This window comes from Stenella coeruleoalba (assembly GCF_951394435.1).
Source record: "Stenella coeruleoalba genome assembly, chromosome: 18".
NCBI classification, from domain to species: Eukaryota; Metazoa; Chordata; class Mammalia; order Artiodactyla; family Delphinidae; genus Stenella; species Stenella coeruleoalba.
In genome coordinates this window covers 1,372,127-1,394,234 of record NC_137164.1, presented here as the reverse complement: position 1 = coordinate 1,394,234, position 22,108 = coordinate 1,372,127, and the positions used below count along the sequence as shown (strand labels likewise).

General features: G+C 38.7%; 1 protein-coding gene across 4 annotated transcripts in view; it reads left to right on the top strand.

The window, feature by feature from the left end:
• The window catches only part of ZDHHC20 (zDHHC palmitoyltransferase 20), a 73,870-nt gene that overhangs the window by 19,675 nt on the left and 32,087 nt on the right, over positions 1-22,108 (top strand). For all 4 annotated transcript variants that reach the window (XM_079903073.1, XM_079903072.1, XM_079903074.1 and 1 more), the window contains exons 2-4: positions 7,883-7,909; positions 11,862-11,965; positions 17,533-17,653. In XM_079903073.1, coding sequence (XP_079759199.1) covers positions 7,883-7,909; positions 11,862-11,965; positions 17,533-17,653 — 252 coding nt within the window. The remainder of the gene's footprint in view (positions 1-7,882; positions 7,910-11,861; positions 11,966-17,532; positions 17,654-22,108) is intronic.

Genomic DNA, 22,108 nt, shown 5'->3' with positions numbered 1-22,108 from the left:
CCCCAGCAAAAAAACGACTAAAGCTCATCAATTTTGGTAAAGTTGCAGGATACAAAACAAATATCAGAAATCTGTTGCATTTCTGTATAGTAACAACAAACGAACAGAAAGAGAAATGAAGGAAACTTGCATTTACCATCGCATCAAAAAAAAAAAAACACACCTAGGAATAAACCTACCTAAGAAGATAAAAGATCTGTACTTAGAAAACTATGAGATACTGATGAAAGCAATTGAAGATGACAAACAGATGGAAAGATGTATTATTTTCATGGATTGAAAGAAATAATATTGTTAAAATGACCATCCTACCCAGGCAATCTACGGATTCAGTGCAATCCCTATCAAAACACCAAGGGCATTTTTCATAGGACTAGAACAAATAAGTTTAAAATTTGTGTGGAGACACAAAAGACCCCAAATAGCCAAAACAATCTTGAGAAAGAACAGAGCTGGAGGAATTACGCTCCTTGACTTCAGACTATACTACAAAGCTACAGTAATCAAAACTATGGTACTGGCACAAAAACAGACACATAGATCAACAGAACAGGATAGAGAGCCCAGAAATAAACCCACTCACTGATTGTTAATTAACCTATGACAGAGGGGGAAAGAATATATAATGGGGAAAAGACAGTCTCTTCAAAAGTGGTGCTGAAAAAACTGGAGAGCTACATGTGAAAGAACGAAATTAAAACATTTTCTCGCACCATGTACAAAGATAAACTCAAAATGGATGAAAGACCTAAATGTAAGACCTCAAACCATAAAACTCCTGGAAGAAAACAGGCAGAACACTCTTTGACGTAAATTGTGTCAGTATTTTTTTGGATCTATCTCCTAAGGCAAAGAAAATAAAAGCAAACATAAACAAACGGGACCTAATTAGGGGACTTTCTTGGCGGTCCAGTGGTTAAGACTGCGCTTCCACTGCAGTGGGCGCAGGTTAGATCCCTGGTCAGGGAACTAAGATCCTGCATGCTGCGAGGTAAGGCCAAAAAAAAGGAAGGAGGGGGACTAATTAAACTTACAAGCTTTTGGACAGCAATGGAAACCATCGATAAAATGAAGAGACAAGCTACTGCATGGCAGGAAATATTTACAAATGATATGACCAATAAGGGGTTAATATCCAAAATATATAAATAGCTCATACAACCCAACATCAAAAAAAAACCTGATTAAAAAATGGGCAGAAGACCTGAATAGACAATTTTCCAGAGAAGACATACAGATGGCCAACAGGCACATGAAAAGATTCTCAACATTGCTAATCATTAGAGAAATGCAAATCAAAACCACAGTGAGATATCACCTCACACTTGTCAGAATGTCTATTATCAAAAAGGCCACAAATGAGAAATGTCGGCAAGGATGTGGAGAAAAGGGAGCCCCTGTACACTGTTGGTGGGAATGGAAATTGGTGCAGACACTGTGGAAAACAGTATGGAGGGTCCTCAAAAATTAAAAATAGAATTACCATATGATCCAGCAGTTCTACTCCTGGGTATATATTCTAAGAAAATGAAAACACTAATTTGGAAAGATACATGCACCCCAGTGTTCATAGCAGTATTACTTAAAATAGCCAAGATATGGAAGCAACTTAAGTGTCCATCAACAGATGAATGGATAAAGAAAATGTGGTATATATATTACCATGGAATACCACTTCATCATGAAAAATAATGAAATTTTGCCATTTGCAACGACATGGATGGAACTAGAAGATATTACACTTAGTGAAATAAGTCAGAGGAAGATACTATATGTTATCCCTTATATGGGGAATCTAAAAAAAAAAAAAACTAGTCAGTATAACAAAAAAGAAACAGACTCACAGATATAGGAGAACAAACTAGAGGTTACCAGTGGGGAGAGGGAAGGGAGGAGGGGTAACAACTGATGGAGGATTAAGAGGTACAAATGACTACGTATAAAATAAATAAGCTACAAGGATATATTGTACAGCACAGGGAATATAGCCAATGTTTTATAGTAACTATAAATGGAGTATAATCTTTAAAAATTGTGAATCACTATGTTGTACACCTGAAACATATAATATTGTAAATCAACTATACCTCAATCTTTAAAATGCTGATTTATAATTGCATCAACAAATTAAATAAAAGGGATAAATCTAACAAAATATGTGCAGGGTTTGTGTATTGATCAGGTAAAATCTAAAGTGAAGAGAGACGCTGGGATCATGGAATGGAGACGATACTATAAGGACATCAGTTCTTTCTAAAGTGATCTATAGAGCCATACAGTACCAGCCAAAAATCCCAGCAGGCTTTTGTTTGTTTGTTTGTTTTTTGGGGTTTTTTTTGCGGTACGCGGGCCCTCTCACTGTTGTGGCCTCTCCCGTTGCGTAGCACAGGCTCCCGACGTGCAGGCTCAGCGGCCATGGCTCATGGGCCCAGCCACTCCGCGGCACGTGGGATCCTCCCGGACCGGGGCACGAACCCATGTCCCCTGCATCGGCAGGCGGACTCTCAACCACTGCGCCACCACGGAAGCCTGGCTTTTTTTTAAAATCAAAGATGAGCTTAAAATTTATATGGAAATGCAAAGGACCTAAAATAGCCCAAACTCTTTAGAAAAAGAAGCTGGAGGAGTCATACTGTCTGATTTCAGGATTTTCTAAAGCTGCTTGGAATCAAGTCAGGGGGGTGTTAGAGTAGGAGTGGACTATATAGATCAGTGGGGCAGAGTAGAGACTTCAGAAATAAACCCTTACAAATATGGCTGATTAATTTTCATGAGACAATCCAAGGTAACTCAGTAGAGAAAGTATAGTTTTGTTGGCTAACGATATTGGAACTATTGTCCATCTCTAGGCAAAAAAATTAACCTCAGTCCTCACTTCATACCATATTTTTTTAAGATCAGCATTTAAAATCTATTACAGACCTAAATGTAAAACCTATAAACCTTATAGAAGTGAACATATGAGAAAGTCTGTGTGACCTTCGGTTGGCAAAGATGTGGAGGAGACCCATCTTTAGAACTGGAAATTTTAGAACTGAAAAATACGATAGCCAAATTAAAAAACTCATAAAAGTCTAGTCAGTAGCAGAATGGAGAGGGCAGAGGAAAGAATCGGCGAACTTAAAGATGGAATAAAAATTACCCAGCGTGAACAACAGAAGAAATTAAACTGAGAAATAGAAATGAATAGATCATCAGGGACTTGTGAAACTATTAAAAAAAAATCTAAACTATGTGTCATCAGAGTTCCAGAAGGAGAGAAGAACGAGAGTGTGGCTGAAAAAGTACTTGAAGGAATAGTAGCTTAAATTTTTGCAAGTGTGACAAAAGACATAAACCTGCAGGTTCTAGAAGCTGAGTGAATACTAAATAAGATAAAGAAATCCATGCCAAGACACATCATAACCAAACTTGTGAGAACTAAAGACAGATAAAATCTTGAAAACAGTGACAGAAGTTTACCTTACCTATGGGGGGAAGTTAGAACAACAGCAGGTTTTTCATCAGAAGCTGTGGAGGCCAAAAGGAAGTGCTGTGGCATTTTTCAAGCGTGAAATGAAAAGAACTGTCCGCCCAGAACCCTGTACCCAGCAAATAGTCCTCCCTCGAGGTTGAACGCTGGCAGTTACAGATTGTCAGCACATCCTTACATTATAAGTATGCAAAGCAAAAACAGGGTGAAGGCAGTAATACGGCTTTCTCCTCACATGCTTTTCACTTGTCAAGGAAGAAAAAGGTTTTTCCACCATAACTTTTCCTTTTCCAAAGATGTATCCATTAGCCAAAACTGTATCACATGGCCACAGTAGATGCAAAGGATGGTGGTAAAGTGAGAGTATCTGGGATTTTCAATCTCAATTAGTGGGGAGTAGGTGAGAAAAGGGGGCAGTTAAGTGGAGAAGAGCATGTGGCCAGCTCTCAGGTTCACAGAGAAACTTAGATTAATTTAGATTAATATTATCTGCAAATGAGATTATACATGGTCACTGACATGACTGAAAAAAGGACATTCATTATACCTTTACAAGGCACATGTAACCATTAGTATGTGTAATGTTTTTTATAGTTCTGACTTTATCATCAAAAGAATTTTTAAAACTATATTGGGATCCTCAGAAAACGGAATATCCCCCTGTGAGGCCAGAGGCTCTGCAGACGGCCCAGTGTTGGTTGTCCCTAACTGTCCTTTGTCTGTGTAGTCGGAGGGGCAGCTAACAGATCCTGAGGGCTGGCTCCACTCCACCCTGTGCCAGGCGTTAGTGACTCAGTCGTGTCCCTTCCTCCAAGAAAAATCTGGAAGGAACTACAGATTAGAAACTAGTAGTTACATACCAGTGCCAGGAGTGTTATGATAAGGGAATTGTATAGATTTATTTACGCCACTCCTGTGGTCAGGAAGGCCCTCTTGACGAAGTAGTTCTGGTCATTCTTGGTTTGTCTAGCTTTGTTTTTGGTATGGAACAATTTTGTTGCTTCCTGTAGTTGCGTGCTGTCTTAGTGGGAAGTTGGAAGAGGCAGCCACCAGAAACTGTTAGCCAGATGCAGTTTAAATCAGAACTCTGCTCTGACAAGTGTGATCACACAGTATGTTATCAACTTTTGATCTGTACTAATACGATTACTAAAAATGGTATCTTCTTGTAGTTTTACTTTGGATTTCTGTTATGAATGAGGTTGACCATCTTTTTTATGTTTGAGATGTTTGTATTTCCTTTTCTGTGAAAAAGTGGGTTGTTTAAAAACAACTCTTATTGATTTGTAGGTACTCTTTAAACAGAGAAATTAGTTTTTAGTCCATAGTAAGGATTGTGAATATTTTTTCCTAGTTTCTTGTTGTCTTGTAGTGATTTTTTTCGAGCGTTTATTTTTACTTTTATGCAGTCAAATATATCAGTATTTTCCTGTGGCTTCAGTGTTCTGTGTCATACTCTGAAATACCTACTTAGCTCCAAAAGCGTATATATTTTAAATTTCCCTTGTTTCACGTAGTACACGCATGATTTTGTTTTTATTTTTTGCATTTAAATCTTTGATACTTTTGGGATTTATCCTGACCTGTGTTGTGAATCTCAGTGGTATCTTTTTTCCACATGGCCACCCGTTTATTCTGATGCTATTTATTGGCTCTATCCACACTGATTTGAAATCCCATGTTTATCACATAGCGAATTCTTACATGCATTTGGTTCCATTTGGGAGCGTTCTGTTCTGTTCCAGTGATGTATTTATTCATGAGCCGGTACAAGTGTTTTAATAATTGCGGCGTTTGTAGTATTTTTAGAATACTGTGCTCTAGGATTTGACTTGACTAGTGCTACTTCATTATTCATCTCTTTCAAAATTTTCCTACTTCATCGTGTAAGTTTATTTTTCCACAAATGAACTTTGGAATCTGACTGCTTAAAAAAAAAAAGTATTTTTATTGAGATGACACTAAATTTATAAGAATAACCTCAGGAGAATTGTCATTTTAATGATGACTCCTCTATGTAAGAATATAAGCCTTTCCACCTGTTCAGATTTTTATTAGTGTCCCTCAGAAACATCAAAACGTTTCTTTTTGTATAGATCTTGCTCAGTTCTTACATTTATTCCTAGGAACATTATTTTCTTAGGTGGCTTTGTAAATAGAACTTTCTTTTATTATAACTTCTACATAGTGATTACGTGTATATTGGGAAACTACTGATTTCTGTATATCAGTTTTTGTACACTATCACCTCTTATAATAGTTTTTCAGTTGGTTTTCTTTGACTATAAAAGAATGTAGTCATATAACCTACAAGTAGTGATACATATGTCTTCTTTTCAATTTCTATACAATTAACTTATTTCTCTTTTATAATTGTGTGGCTACTGTAGTGCTTCCCAATCATTTCATATCATGGCACGTAATGAAGATTATATTTTTAGTAGTGTACACTAGCATAAAGGGGAAATGCTTTGTGAGGCCAGAGGGGACCAGCCCAGGGTTTAACTACCCCAGACCATACCTGAATGACCTAAGATGGGCTGGAAAAAACCCTATGCCTCTCTGAAACAATATTAAAGAAAAAAAAAAAAGTAATGATCATGAACCTTCTTGTTATGTTATGTTCCTGACACAATACTTCTATTGTGTTTTCTCATTAAATTATGTTGGTTTGGGGATTGAGATAGATATATTTTAGTTTGTTAAGGAAGTATCCAGATACTCCTGGATACTTTAGTCAAAAATGAGATTTTAGTCAAAAATGGATATTGAATTAATAAACATTTCTTAAGCATTGTTGCTGTATGCCAGGCTTTGGAACTAAAATACTGAATAAAGTGAAACACTCCAGGAAAGAATACAAGTCCAAGTAGACCTGAGTTCAGATTTTTTTTAAATTAATTTTACTTATTTATTTTTGGCTGTGTTGATTCTTCATTGCCGTGCACGGGCTTTCTCTAGTTGCAGCGAGCAGGGGCTACTCTTCGTTGCGGTATGCGGGCTTCTCATTGCGGTGGCTTCCCTTGTTGCGGAGCACGGGCTTCAGTAGTTGTGGCGCGAGGGCTCAATAGTTGTGGCTCACGGGCTTAGTTGCTCCGCGGTATGTGCGATCTTCCTGGACCAGGGCTTGAACCCGTGTCCCCTGCATTGGCAGGTGGATTCTTAACCACTGCACCACCAGGGAAGCCCTTGAGTTCAGATCTTACCTACACAGCATGTACTAGCTCTGTGACCTCAGGGACGTCCTTTAATTATTTTGAGTCTTAGTTTATTTATCTGTAAGAAGGAACTAATGATAACTGTTAGGTTTGTTATTGTTCTAAGACATGATTCCACACTAATGCAGTCCAGCGGGGTGAGACAGACATGTCAACAAGTAATTGTGAAAAATGAGGTGGTATGGTAGAGATGGAGGGGTGAGCAACGTTGAAATAAAGGAGTGACCCGCTCTGCCTAGAGTGGGACTCAGGAAGGCTTTGCCAAGGAGGGAGTGTATACACCGGGTCTTGAAGGATGAATAGGGGAAGCAATTGTGTGTGAAACATCTTGATGTATTTAGGAAACTGCAGGTTTTTTTCAGGATAATTAGACCGTGGGTATGGGCAAATGACAAGAGACTGGAGAGGGGGACAGATTGTAGATCACAGAGGGCCTATAGTGTTTGCTACTCTGAAGATTGTGGACTTTTTTCTGTAAGTGACCGGTGGGTGTTGAAGAGTATTCCATCTTCAGATTTGCTGGTGATGAGGACGTGTTAAACTGCGAGTAGAGTTGCTTTAAGCTATCGCAATTGAGAAAGTCCTAAAACAAGGCAATGGGAGAAATGGGAGGGGGAGGCGGATGTGAAGAGACTTAGGTAGTAGAATCAACAGGACCCAGAGGCCATTGGACTATCCAGAGAGGAGGAATAAGGAGCAGTTCCCAGGGTTTCAAACTAGGAAGAAAAGTGCTCTAAAAATCACAGGATAAGTTCCTCTTTTTTTTTTTCTGTAGAAAAATAACAATGTGTTTTGTGTGTAGCTTTTACAAAAAGTTTGGTAAGTTACATCACAGACTACTTAATTAAGTGCCCAATGAGTGCCGTAGAGGAGAGTTCTACTCATTCTGTAGGTAGCATTAAGAAAAGAGCTAAAGAAAACATCATAACTATAACCATATAGATACACTTAAAATTACCAAAGGTCTGAAGAAAAATTTTAGTGTGATTGCAATGTTTATGGTAAAGAAGAATTTGAATTTTAGTGTTTCCGTGGTTTTTGAGTGTGCAGTTCTGAATTTGCCTTATTGTTTACATTTTACAACTAAAGTTTATGTTTATGAAAATGATATTAAGGTGATGAATAGTCAACCTGAAATAAAGGTTATATACGAGTGTTTAAAATATATTCACTGTGTTTTCTTCTATTCTAGTTACACTTTCTGGAAATGGAGAAAACGGTAAGGCGCTTTTAACTTTTACTCTCAAGTTAAGTAGACTACTTATGGTATCTTAATTACAACCCATATACTTGTTATTTAGTGATGACTCTGTGTGTTTTGGTTTCCAGGAAGGAGATATATATTCTTAAAGCTTAAGTAATTAAAAGGAGATGTGTTATTAGGTTTATTTTTATACATTCAGTATATTCTCATTTGTGTTATTTATGTAAATTGAAGTTGCTGTTATTTTGTAAGGCATCTGGTACCCAAACTTCTTTGATGTATTTATATACATATTTTTGCCTTGTATATTCTTCAGAACTCTTTATAGTAGTGGTTCAAAGATTTTTAATATCAGTTCTAGCTAAGTTTGAGGAGGAGGTGTTTCATGATGTCTAAATTTTATTGGTGGTTCTCTTGTTTATGCATTTGTTTAAAATAGTACTTCACTACTCATAGTCATTTGATTAAGTAACCAGACTCTGAATTTGTAAATTGTATTACTAGTTCATTTTGAAATGGAATTAAAGTTTTAATGACTAATCAAAGAGACAGTGTCTGGAGAGAAAAATCATTACTCAAAATTTTATTGAGATAAAAGAAAATTTTAAGTCCTTTGAGATCAAATTTCAAAAATAAAATTTGATTTGAGATATGAAAATCCAGAGGATTTCTCAAACAGTTGAATAATTAGAAATTTTTTTGTGTGGTGGTGGTTTTTTTGGCCGAGCTGCGTAGTTTGCAGGATCTTAGTTCCCTGACCGGGGATCCAACCCGTGTACCCTGCAGAGGAAGCGCTGAGTCCTATCCACTGGACCGCAAGGGAAGTCCCTAGAAATTATTAATAAATATTCTTATTGTTGAAAATAGAAGGCATTAAGCATGTAAATCTCAAGTTGACTTTGGATCTAACTTCTCAGTAACAATAAATATAGACTCAATCTTGGTAGGCTTGTTTTTCTTGCTTAAAATCAAAACTGTTTCCTGTGTGTTGAAAGCACAGACGTAGAAAGCAGAGAATTTCTGAAGTTCTTATAAAAGAACTTTTAACTTGGATCATTATTTCTTGGGGCTATTTTCCCCATGTCTTTCAGAGAGTCTTTGAGTAAAGTTTTTTGTTTGCTTATTTGTTTCTTAATTCAGTTACAGGTGATTTTTGAGTCAGACCTTTTGATTTATAGGTTCAGTTTTTCTTTGAACTTTGATTTAATTTGATGAGTTAAGCTTTTACTTTAAGTATTACTTCTAACCAATAGTTTATAGCATATATATGGGATTATTAGTAATCACACTAATTTGAACTTATTTAAAAACAATATCTCCTGTTATTATTTATATTATAATTTGATAACTACCGTCTATTAAGTGCTTACTATATTCCAGGCAATATACTAAGAGATTTATTTTATCTTTTCTTTCTTTAACTGAAGGTTAAGATTTTTTAAGGCAAAAACCATGTGCTTTTGTTCTCACGGAGAGCAAAAATATTCTAAAAAAATATTAAATGTTTAAAAAATGTTAAAGTATATTGTTCTGTATTCTAGCCTTAGTTGTAAGTAACTCAGTGATTAAGAAGTTTAAAGTTAAAGTAACCAAGCTATGCAATAATACGTAGATGAGGATTGACAAACTTGATTGAATGTGGGGGCAAGGCAGTAATATAAAGAAGTGAGATGAGCTATAGGTGAAGATAAAATTGCAGGCTTGAAAAATGGCTTCAGTGTTGGTGTAACAGGAGACTGAGCTCCAGCCTGTTTTTCCAAAGGAGAAACAAATGAGGGGATGCTTTTGAATCCATTGGTTAGACCATGGGGTTTAGCATAGAGGGAGCTGGAATGATAGAGAATGCAGATTTTGCGAAACCACAGTATTCAACGAGGATGACATCAGTTTTTGTGAAAGTGAAAAGAAGCATATTTGAGAATAGAAGGAAGTTGTGGTTAGGGCTTCGTCTTGGCACCAGATGTTATCTCTGAAGTAGGATGTGACCACTAAGATAATAATTTAAAAAGCAGAGGAAAATTAGTTTAGATATGACACAGTGACAAAGACCTTGGGTTTTTATCAAGCATATATGGGTTTGAATTCTGGCGTTATCATTTAGTAAGTAAGTAACACTGGGCAAAATATTAAATTTTCTGAGCCTTCAATTTCACATTTGTAAACTGAAAGAATACCCACGAGACCATTGTGAGGGCTAGAAATACGGTAACGTTATATGTCTTCTAGTAGACTTTCAGTAGGTAGAAGGGCTGACTTGAGTAGCTATAGTTAAAATAAATATGGTTACTAGGAAGTTTCAGAGTTTTAGAATGCATTCATTAGTCATGTAGGTGGAGCTATTTCCCAGGAATTGCATAGCCAAGGGGGATAAGAAACGGTGAGCCACATATCTTACGCTGACCACTGAGATGGATTGGAAGCAAGAGACTGGAAGGCAAGGGCGCCCATTGGCTTGTGCAGTGACCCATATGAGATGAGCAGCAATTTAAGAACTATTGCACTAGCAGTGAAAAGAATGAGAAGTTTACTTTGAAAGAGATTTTAGGAGCTAGAAGTTGAAGTACGCGCTCTGTGCTGATTAGCCAGCCATGCGTTGTGAGGGCCATCGAGCCCTGGCTTCCTGCATCAGTCATCTGTGTGTCTCAGGGTTCTGCTCTGTTAGACCAGACATGGACCAGTATAATTGAAGAAGAAAATGCTGGGGTCCAGCAAGTTGTCAATTTTGTATCATTATTTTATGTGAAAACAATTTTTAAAAACCAAAAACATAAGGAAAAGTAACCTCAGACCAAAGGAAGGACAGTACTTCAAATTGAATACATGTTAGCTTTATAAAAACTTCACTACATTTTTCTTAATGTTTCTCATTTAACTGCAGACCAGTGAAAACTTTTATCAGTCTATATACTTGGGTAACACTGAAATAGGGAATGCACAAAAAGAACCAGTTTTTGAGAATAAGGAACTACTATACTTGGACAGCAAGGATGATAATAGCCAATATTTATTATGTGTCAGACACTGTTCTAAGTGTTTTGCATTTATTAACTTATCAATATTAAGCAGCTAACTTAAAGGAAACACATTAAGTGCTTTAATTGAAGTCTGAGTAAATTATTTGGGGAGAATAGTATGAAGGGATAATAAATTCTGAAAGTAATGGAGGAGGCTTTTGGAAAAAGTAACATTTGATCCAAACTTTACAAATGAGTAGAATCTCAAACTTTTGTGCTCATCTCTGCTTTGTTTTCTTCAGTGAGTTTGTGGTGCTGCATTCCAAACTGAAAAAGAATTTAAGCACTTGGTAAATAGTTCTGGCTTCTTAATGGAAACCAGTCCCACTTCTTACAGATAGAAAAACCACAGAACACAACAAAAAGTTTTTAGTTATATCAGTGAGTTAATATTTGGAGATAAAGATGTTGCAATGTTACACTAATCCACTTAGGAAACAGTTATGGCAGAAATTCAGAGTGGCTAAAATTTTTTCGTTACCCCGTGTTGAAAACGACAATGGAATTTAGGATACCTTTCCTGACAGTCCAGGAATTGAGTTGTTTATTTTCAGTATATAGTTCCTTGGATTTAATGTTCATAGTGAACATTAAATAATAATTTTTAAGTCATTTAAAATCTAACTTTTAGGAAGTGCTTTTGAAGGAGGTGCTCATAAGAGTTCAGCTTAAATCTTCAGCAACTTAATGAAATCAAATCTCATCTCAGAATACAGTCTTTATTTATAAACCAGGCCAATAACCCTTAAATGCAGGAATAGAATGTTTTTTCATATCTGTAATGTTAACGTCATGCAGATAAAGGAGTGTATATATTTGATGTTTTTAATACATTTTAATTAAATTTTTTATTGGATCGAGCCTCCTGACCCTAAATATTGTGTTTTAATATGTAATGCTTTTTCCTGTTTTCACCTGGATTCAATGAAATGTTATTTGTTTTTATTTACCAGGAAAGGCCGTTGTTTACCTTGTGGCTTTCCATCTGTTCATTGTTATGTTTGTATGGTCCTATTGGATGACAATTTTCACATCTCCCGCTTCCCCCTCCAAAGAGGTAAATTTAATGTTGGTAAATTACCAAATGTTTTCACTAATTATGGAATTATTTTCCCTGTGTTACCTTTGTTAAAACTTTATTACATAATGCATTTGTTCTGTTTTCATTCATAAATTGCTTGGTAACTCTACATTGTGAGTGTGAGTCATCAGCGTATCCCTCAGATACAGCCCACTGACGCAGCCTCGTAAAAGTTGGATGATGGCGCTGAGGTTTAGCTGTGCTAATATTCTTCTGCCATGCTATGTTTTCTTAAATTAAAGATGTACTTTATGTCACTGGAGTGAATAATCTTAAGGGACAGAATTGAGTTAGGAAAGTAGAGTTTATTTTTGGAAACTTTCAACATTTATTTTTTCTCAGGCCTGAACAAATAAGCTGCAACTAAATAAAGTGCTTTGATCGTGGGAAACAAATTGTCTGTGCTGTGGCTCGTTACACCTAGTGTGGCTAGTGTTTTTGCTGCTTGGAGGTTCCACTTGGAAATAATATGAGTACACATTTATGTGGAGTAGAGCTGAAGACCACTATGTCTTTTTTGCCTTGATGTAGCTGACTGAATTCTCTTCACCTAAAGTTTAGAATAGCTAGATAGATAAGAATATATTCTCTGGAGTTAGGACTGCCTGAGTTTGATTTTCTGCTCCAACACATTACTTAATGAATCCAAGGCTTAGTTTTCTATTTGGAAAGTGGAGCTAACAGTCATGCCCGCCTCTGTAGGATGTTTGTGAGGATTAAGTGAGATTCATTCATGTAAAGCATTTAACATAGGACTTGCCACATGGTTAGCACTCAAATACTAGATGATGGTAATAATGTAATTGTTTCCCTTTGTATTAGATCCATCAAAATCCATTAAAAGTTATAGACGTATGTTTAAAGATATCAACTTCCATTTAACTTTTTATAGAACATATATGCAGAAAACTGTACATGCCATAAATGTACACTTGACGAATTTTCATGAACTGGACACGTGAGTAACCAGCACCCAGTTCCAGAAGCAGAACGTGACTGCTTTCCCATGAGCCCCTCACACTCCCTGCAGCCACTGCTCCCCCGACCCCTGCCCACCCAGTTACTGCATCAGCTGGCTTTGCCTGGTCTGCGCCTCCCGTGGATGGAGTCACACAGGATGTGTGCTTGCGTGTCTGCCTTCTTTCATTAACGTTCTCTTCGTGTGCGATGCATGCATGTTGTTGTATACAGCCGTGGCTCCCTCCTCTGCTGTGTTATAAAACACAGTTTATCTGGTCTGCTGTTGATGGGCGTGGGCGGTTGGGCAGCTTGCAGTCTCAGGCTTCTACACGTAGGACTGCCGTCAGCATTCTGGCACGTGTACGTACGTACGTAGTCCTTAGGGGCAGATGCCCAGCAGGAGCATTGCCGGGTGCTGCCCGTACATTCAGCAGTAGTGGGTAACGCCAGACTCTCACTGCCCGTTGCTTCTACTGGGGGCTTTTGTTTTAAGGGATAATGTAAACCACAAATCAAGCTTACTGTTTCTTCAAATATATTCTTCAAACATTTGCTAATAATTAGTCGGCCCTTAAAGTTATATTACAAATTGCCACCCATATCTTAATCTCTTAAGTTGAAAAGGACCTAATTTTATCTAATCAATTACTAGTAGTGATGGCTGTTGGAAACATAGCATGTGTGAAAGTAAATAGTTTTTATTACAGGAAATAAAAAATATAATAAGAAAAACAATTGGCAATACTTTTGAGAAACAGGATAGTACAGAGGTTCAGAACTCAGGCCCCAGCTCCAGACCCCCTCGTCTGCCTCATCCCTCTGCGTTTCTAGCCGCGTGACGTTGGACACACTCCTTAGCTGTCTGTACCTCAGGTACGTCCTCTGTAAAGTGAGGATGGTAGTCGTATGCACCTTATTGGATTGTTGTATGGGTTAAATAAATTAACCATACGTACATGTGATTGATGGTATTTATAATAATATATAATTAATGCTATAGGGCAAGTGCTTAAAAGAATGCCTAGCACATTAGTGCCATCTAACTTACTTTTTTCTTTTTTGGTTGTTGTATTTGCAATGTTGTACCCATTTAGCATTTAGCCCAGTGCTTAATTAAGCCTTTACGTCCACTCCATCCTTCATGCTCCCCTATTCCTGTAAGTGTAATTGTAAGTGTAATTGACAGCCTGTGTCCAGTGGCCCTTCTATGGCACGATCTACCTTCCCTGTCATGGACCTTGTCATCTAGTATTGTAATTGCTTACCTGTATGTATCACCTTATTAAATTGCCGGTTGTTTAAGGGCAGGGATCATTTCTATCACGTTCTCCACTATATCCCTCTCCCACTATCCGGCACACAGTGGGCATCAGTAAGTATTGAATGGATTGATTATTCAGTCATGAAGGGACAGCTAAGCTAGGCTGCAGTGACAACCAGGGACAGGAATGTAAGATTATCTTTCTGAATAAGCTTACTCTGGGCTGCCTGAGTAGCTCTTGATAGGAAATCGCATAGTTGTGAGATAGATGTTCATGACCGCATTACAAGGACTCTAAACGTAGAGGCTCGAGCAGCACTTCAGGCTTGGATCTAGGGGGATTGGTTGGGTCGAAAAAGCAAAAACTATACATTTTTAGGGAAGTTAAGTTATAAAGGTAGACATTCTTTTTTCATTCTTTCAGGCGGCAAGTATTTCCTAAGCATCTGCTCTTTGTCAGACTGTGGTGGGCTCTGGGAATAAAAAGAACAAGACAAACATAAAATGTTATAAATCGTGATACATTTAGAAAAAGGACGCGATGATGTGGCAGAGCATAACAGTAACAGCTATTAGGAAAAAAGCTGTTTTAGATAGTGTGATCAAAGAACTCTCTGAAGAAGTGGTATTAAAGCTGAGACCTTTGTAAGTTATCTCTTCCACTAAAGGATAAGCTTTTTGAAGGAAGACTCTGTTATTTACTGCTGTATCTTCATTGCCTAGAATCAGACCTAGTATATAATAGATTGCTAAATACTTGAGTGAATGAATGGTAAGGAGGAAGCAGCATAAGAAAAGCTGGTAGGCATCTTCCATCACTAAGTGTCATCTTTCTAAAAAGAAAATACGGTTCTGTCGCTTCTCTGGCATTCCTGCAGAGGTTGCCAGTGGGCTGGTCATTTGCCTGGTACACAGACCCTTCACGAGCTGAGGTCCTACTTCATGTCCATTGCTTCTTCCTGGAACTCTGTATTCAAGTAGTGTGTTGCCCTGAATATACTATTTTCACCTCTTTGTGTTTTCCATATGCCGCTTCTTTTGCCAAAGTTTTCTTTCTGCTTTGTCTTCCTGGACGATTCCTGTTGATCTTTCTAAACCCCGTTTAGGTACCTCTTCTTCCAAGAAACTTTCATTGACGGCCCTCACCCCTCCCAAGGGAGCTTTGATCACACCTTGCAAAGAATTGCTGATTTGTAATTCTATGTTTACGTGGTTAACATTCTTACTGAACTATAGGAATGTGTTTTTGAAGGCAAAGGCTGTATTTTTATTCATCTTTGGATCCCTGGTACCTGGGACAGTGCCAAGCTCTTAATTGGTGTGTAACAGATACTTAAATTGAACCATTTGAACACTAAATTTAAAATAATGGCATTTCATAGTTTGAATTCTGTTCAGTAGTATTTAATGAAAAATAGACAGGAATAATTTCAAACATCTAGCTCATTTTAAGTTTTGTTTTGTTCCATTCCTCATCTAAAATCCTGGTGTCTCTTGAGATTTTCATTTGGTTTAAGCTTTTCGTAATTTATAACCATAGTTCTTACGGAAAAGTAACGACTTTGAGGCCTGGCTAGAAACAGCTCAGCCCAGGAAAATTCTGTTCAGATTTTACAAGGAAACTGTAAAATTTGATTAGAGCATCTTTCTTCCAAATATATATTTAACGTTATACCATATGATTTTTATTCTCTGTTCTGAATGTTTCAGAGATGCATCATGTCAGGGAAGAACTTTCTAGCAAGTTACAGTTCTCTTAAAGGAGAACGGGCCGTCTTACAAAGTAGGAAAGTATTTTTGTACCTGACAGTATTCGAGGGGGTGGATCTCAGAAATGTCTGAAGATTCCAGCCTGCCTGGAGTTTAGCTGAGTGACCTCCAGAGTGTCAACGTCAAGCTTGTGTGTGATTTTTTTCTGTCCTGTTCATGTGTCCATGTTACTTCTTGTCCTTTATGAGCAGCTTGGGGGTTTCTTGTGTGCCACCAAGATTTAGTTGTGGGAGCTGGGCTGGGCCATCTAAGTGGACTCTGCTACTTCTTAAGCCATCGTGTTTTGGCCAGGCTAGAGTAACAAGTCTGTAAAAAGAAAGAACACGTATTTCACATGAGCAGCACAGAGGGAAACATACTAGGGTAGAACTCAAGAGACTTGTGTTTTTATATCAGCTCTGCCAATAATTCTGCAGCTTTAGAAAATTCCCTGAGCTGCTTGGGATCACAGTTTCCTCACCCCAGAGCTCTTAATCCTGCCTGTGCTGCCCTATCGCCCCATTTGTAACAGAAGAGGCTGCATCAGGAAGGCAGTGCCGTTGTTGACAATGAGGCGTTGAGAGTGTGGAAGACTTGGCACTTGAGTTCGCAGGTAGACCAAAATACTCAAATTTTAAAAGATAAAGTTTAGTCACGACCCCTTAGACCTTTTCAAGCAAAACCCTGTAAGTAAATAAAAATTGAGGAACAGTATTGTTAAAGTATGAACTATGATCAAGAGCATGTCTAGGCCATTTTTTTGTTTTTTAAAAAAATCTGTGAAATAAAGACCAACAGACACTGAAAAATAACTCCTGGTTACATAAAATAGAGGCATAAAACTGAGGTCCTTGAGATGCTGGGATGACATGAAAAGAAGAGCAACTGAACAAGTCCTTTGTAAGGAAAATGCTATTTAAAGAAATAGACTGGAGGCTGCCCACACACGGGAATTAAAACTTCAGAAGTGGAAACTGGAAACAACTCTATAAAGGAATCTGTCCTTGAGAAAAGGAGATTGTGCTTACCTTGGCAATCCTTAATACTTCTGGAGAAAGCACCCTGATTGATTAGCTTTTTAAAAGCAAAAACAGAGTAGTGAAAGAAGGACTTGTTGTCCTCATTGAGAAATTTGGCCAGAAAATAGTAGGGCCCCATGCCTGTGATATAGCCTGTTACGCAAAGCAAGTGACTCTTTGGACATTCTTCCAAATCTCTTGACACTAACTTTCAAACACCAGAATTTTTACTAACAGAAAATATATATTAAGCCCTTTTTGATGGGGAAAGTTAATCTTCTCTGTAAAAAACAAAAATGCAAAAAATATTTAGTTCATGTTCTTTGCCATCATTAGTATGGAGGGCAAATATTTCTCAATCTGTCAAAGGTATGTGTGTGGTTTTGTTAAAATGTGCTTGATTTAGCTTCCTAAACAAATTCGAAGACAAGTTTTGCCTTTATAGAAGGAAATATTTTTGTTTTTTCTGTTCTGGATACAACTTTGTTTTTCTGAGCCTGATAGTTAATAATTATGGGATTAAAAAGAATTAATAGTTATTTCTCCTTTTATAGTTCTGCTTGTCCAATTCTGAAAAGGAACGTTATGAAAAGGAATTCAGCCAAGAAAGACAGCAAGAAATTTTGAGAAGAGCAGCAAGGGACTTACCTATCTACACCACATCAGCTTCAAAGAGTAAGAAAAACAAATCTTAAGCTCTTCTTCCCAAATAATGTTTAAAATATGGTAATTTTTGCCAAGATATATTTGCATGATTTGACAATTAAGTGGATATTGCGGTTGCCACAAATAACATCTGTGGGAACAGGATTTTCACGTGTTGTGTATCTTACATGGTATTTCAGATAATAGGTATGTACATATGTTGATATAGATTTTTCAAATGAATTTATTTATTTATGGCTGCGTTGGGTCTTCGTTGCTGCGCGTGGGCTTTCTCTAGTTGCAACGAGTAGGAGCTACTCTTCATTGCGGTGCACAGGCTTCCCATTGCAGTGGCTTCTCTTGTTGTGGAGCACGGGCTCTAGGCACGTGGGCTCAGTAGTTGTGGCATGTGGGCTCAGTAGCTGTGGCACGTGGGCTCAGTAGTTGTGGCTCACGGGCTTAGCTGCTCCACGGCATGTGGGATCTTCCCAGGCCAGGGCTTGAACCCGTATCCCTTGCATTGGCAGGTGGATTCTTAACCACTGTGCCACCAGGGAAGTCCCCTGATATAGATTTTTTAAGGAGCTCACTTTAATGTGGATCTCTTTTTTCTGCATTTCTTTTTTTTTTCCAACTCAATCTTCATGGCTAAAAATTTCATTTATAATTTTTAGCAAACCGTCATTTTGGAAATCCTGATTTGAATTTGAATATTTTGTGTCATCACTGAGTAATTTTTTTAAAAATCAAGAACGTGGTAACTTAGAATGGGGAGAAATAAAAGACATCAAGGGGAAGAAGCTTGTTCAAGGCTATAAAGCTAGTATTCAGAGAGCCAGAATTTGAAGTCAGGTTTGTCTGGTTCCGAAGCTGTGTCTGTCCCACTGGCCCCCTTGACGTTTGTGACTGCAGCAGCTTCCTTTTCTCAGGGGCAGAGCCTTACTGATAGGGATGGACCTGTGAGCGGCCAGACTGGTCATTTAAGTACAGGAAATTGTTTTAAATTATGTATTATACATCTCACTAATTCATGCAAATACCAGATAATGGTGATAGCTAACAGTTACTCTGACCTAAGTTCTTTACACATACAGACTCCTCTAAACTTCACACCAGCCTGTGACGGAGACACTGCTCTCTCCATTTTACAGACAGGTTAAGTAACTTGATGAAGGTCATACAGGTAGTCATACAGGTAGTCATATAGGTAGGTCATACAGATAGTATGTGAAAAGGTGCTCTGCCTATAGAACCCCTATGCTTCTCAGCTCTGAGGGGAAATAAAAGGAGCTTTACCTTTGTATAATTATGTACACATTCTGACTTAGGAATTGTAGAAGGAGATGTTTGACCGACGTTTAAATGTTTCATGCACTTCATATAGGCACACCTTGGAGATACTGTAGGTTTGGTTCCAGCCCAGTGCAATAAGGTGAATATCACAGTAAAGCAAGTCACGTGAACTTTTTGGTTTCCCGGTGCGTGTAACTGCTATGTTTACACTGTACTGTAGCCTGTTGAGTGTGCAGTAGCATTATGTCAGAAAAACACATACATACCTTAATTTAAAAATACCTTATTGCTAAAAAGTGCTAACCATCATCTGAGCCTTCAGCAAATCATAGCAGTAATATCAAAGATCACTGATCACAGATCACCATAACAAATAAAATAATAATGAAGCTTGAAATATTTTGAGAATTACCAAAATGTGACACAGAGACACAAAGTGAGCAACTGCTGCTGGGAAAATGGCACCAATAGATTTGCTCGATGCAGGGTTGCCACAGACCTTCAGTTTGTAAAAAAAAAAAAATACAAAAAAACGCAGTATCTGTGAAGCGCAATAAAACGAGGTATGCCTATACTATCCCTTTGCATAACCAATATATTACCGTATAGAATGAAAACATGGATTTCAGATCAAACCCCAGCTTTTCCATTGCTAGTGCAATGAGAGTCACTTAAACTTCCTAAGCCCTGGTTTCCTCATTTTAAAATGAGAATAATAGTCTCTAAATCTCTGGAAGTATACAAAAATGAGACAAGCACTTAGTATAGATCTCAGTGTACAGTAATACATTTTCAGTAAGTGAGAGCTTATTTATATATTTATTTTTAACGTTTATTTATTTTTGGCTGCGTTGGGTCTTCGTTGCTGTGCGCGGGCTTTCTCTAGCTGCGGCGAGCGGGCCTGCTCTTCGTTGAGGTGCGCGGGCTTCTCATTGCAGTGGCTTCTTTTGTTGCGGAGCACGGGCTCTAGGCACGTGGGCTTCAGTAGTTGCGGCGAGTGGGCTCAGTAGCTGTGGCTCGCGGGCTTTAGAGCGCAGGCTCAGTAGTTGTGGTGCACGGGCTTAGTTGCTCCACGGCATGTGGGACCTTCCCGGACCAGGGCTCCAACCCGTGTCCCCTGCAATGGCAGGCAGATTCTTAACTGCTGCACCACCAGGGAAGTCCGAGAGCTAATTTAAAATAATCCCTTTTTATATTCAATTATAAAATGTTTAGTTTACAGCAGTTGTTAGTAGCTGCAGTTATGTAGATTAGATTTTTTTTTTTTTTGGCCATGCTGCGGGGCCTGTGGGATCTTAACTCCCTGACAGGCGAACGAACCCATGTGCCCTGCAGTGGAAGCGCAGAGTCCTAACCACTGGACCGCCAGGAAATCCCCTAGGTGTTTTTAACCCAAAGTCCCAAGATTTCAGAGAATTAATGAAACCGTGAGATTAAACGCAAAATTTGGGGTACTTTTTGAAGTAACCCGTTCTTTTGATTTCCAGAGCAGTACCTATGCCCCAAAGAGTTAAAAGCTGCTAACGTAAAGTCTTTGCCTTTAAAGCTTTATTACCTTTCATTAATTTTAATGGCTTTCCACTACTCTGAAAAATGCCCTTCCTCTGTTGAGTAGTGCAGGAGAATTTTGCTGAGCACTTCATGGTGATTATTTACGCCCCTCTGAGACAGTGCAGCACTTATCCCCACATTAGAGACAAAGAAGTGCGACACAGGGAGGGCCCTGACGTCCCCGAGTGGCAAGGTCTGGGATTTACACCTTATCTTCTGACTGCAGACAGAGCCCCTGCCCTTGAGCACCGTTTTATACTGCATTTCTACTGCTTAGAATCCCAAAGAACATTGGGGGTTTTTCTTCTTTTTTTCTTATTATAGAAATAATATCATGCATTCTTTAAAAAATGAAATTACAGAACCACATGTTATAGAAAGTGGGTCTTTCTTAGACCAGAGATTAGTGAAAGTGACGGAGCTGCCTTCGTGGAGGGGCGTGGGGGCTGTCACTGCGCTCCTTTTTGTGCTTTTTTGAACCACGTGGACATCTCGTCTATTAAGGAAGCAAAATGAGTCTTTCTAAACCTCCGCCCTCCACAGTCTGGATACAGCCAGTGTTTCTCTTTAGCTTTCTCCCGCTCCATTTCCCTGTGTCAACTCCGCTAAAACTCTGTCCTTCCCCACCTTTTATTTTTATGTCTTTTCCTCTTCCTAGAATGATAATTTTCTCCTCCCTAAATCTACTTTAAAGTTTTAATTCACTGTCCAGCTCTCTTCAACCATTTCTATTCACTTAAGCAAGAAGAGATTTTTGAAATCTTCTCTGAACTTCTCACACTCTTGCCTTGTAGATCGCAGGTCGCCGTCTGCTGGTTGTCTGTGCTCCTCCCTCCTTGACTCTGTCCTGAGGCTCTGGCACTGGGATCTCCGTCCACGGCCCTAACACAGCCAGTGCGTCACCCCCCAGGCCCCCAGGAGGCGTTTGTGGGATGAATCTGTTCCTGGGTGTTCTCCATAATGGCTGCTCATACACTTGAAAGATCTCCGTAGTTTTCTCCCCTTCACTAATTTTTCCCATCCTAGAGTCTCACTTTGTGTTTTATCAAAAACAATAACATTATTGTAACGATAATAACTGCTTTACTGGGAATTTGATATGTTCCATATTTTTTTTGATCTGCACAGTAGTCCTTTGCGCTTGATATTATTTGCATTTACAAAAGAGGAAATTGAGGCTTTCAGAAAGTGAGTTACTGACCCAAGGTCACAAGCTAGTAAGTAGGAGAGAACGAGTGTGAAATATGGCGGCAGAGCCCCAGCTGCTTCCAGGCTCGGGGGCCGCCCTGCACCTGCACGCACTTGGCTGTCCCTCAGGACCTCGCTTCCTTCTTGGGGTCTGCATTCTTGTCCTTTATTAAACTTGCATAAAGACTGCTGACCTCTTTCTTCCCTTCTCCCACAGTTTGCTCCTAAAAATCTTCTTTACTTAATAATTTCCAACCCATTTCTTCCCTCTGCTTTCAGGTATACTTCAAAGTGTATCTCCTCTTAAAAACAACAACAAGGGGCTTCCCTGGTGGCGCAGTGGTTGGGGGTCCGCCTGCCGATGCAGGGGACGCGGGTTCGTGCCCCGGTGCGGGAGGATCCCGTGTGCCGCGGAGCAGCTGGGCCCGTGAGCCATGGCCGCTGGGCTTGCGC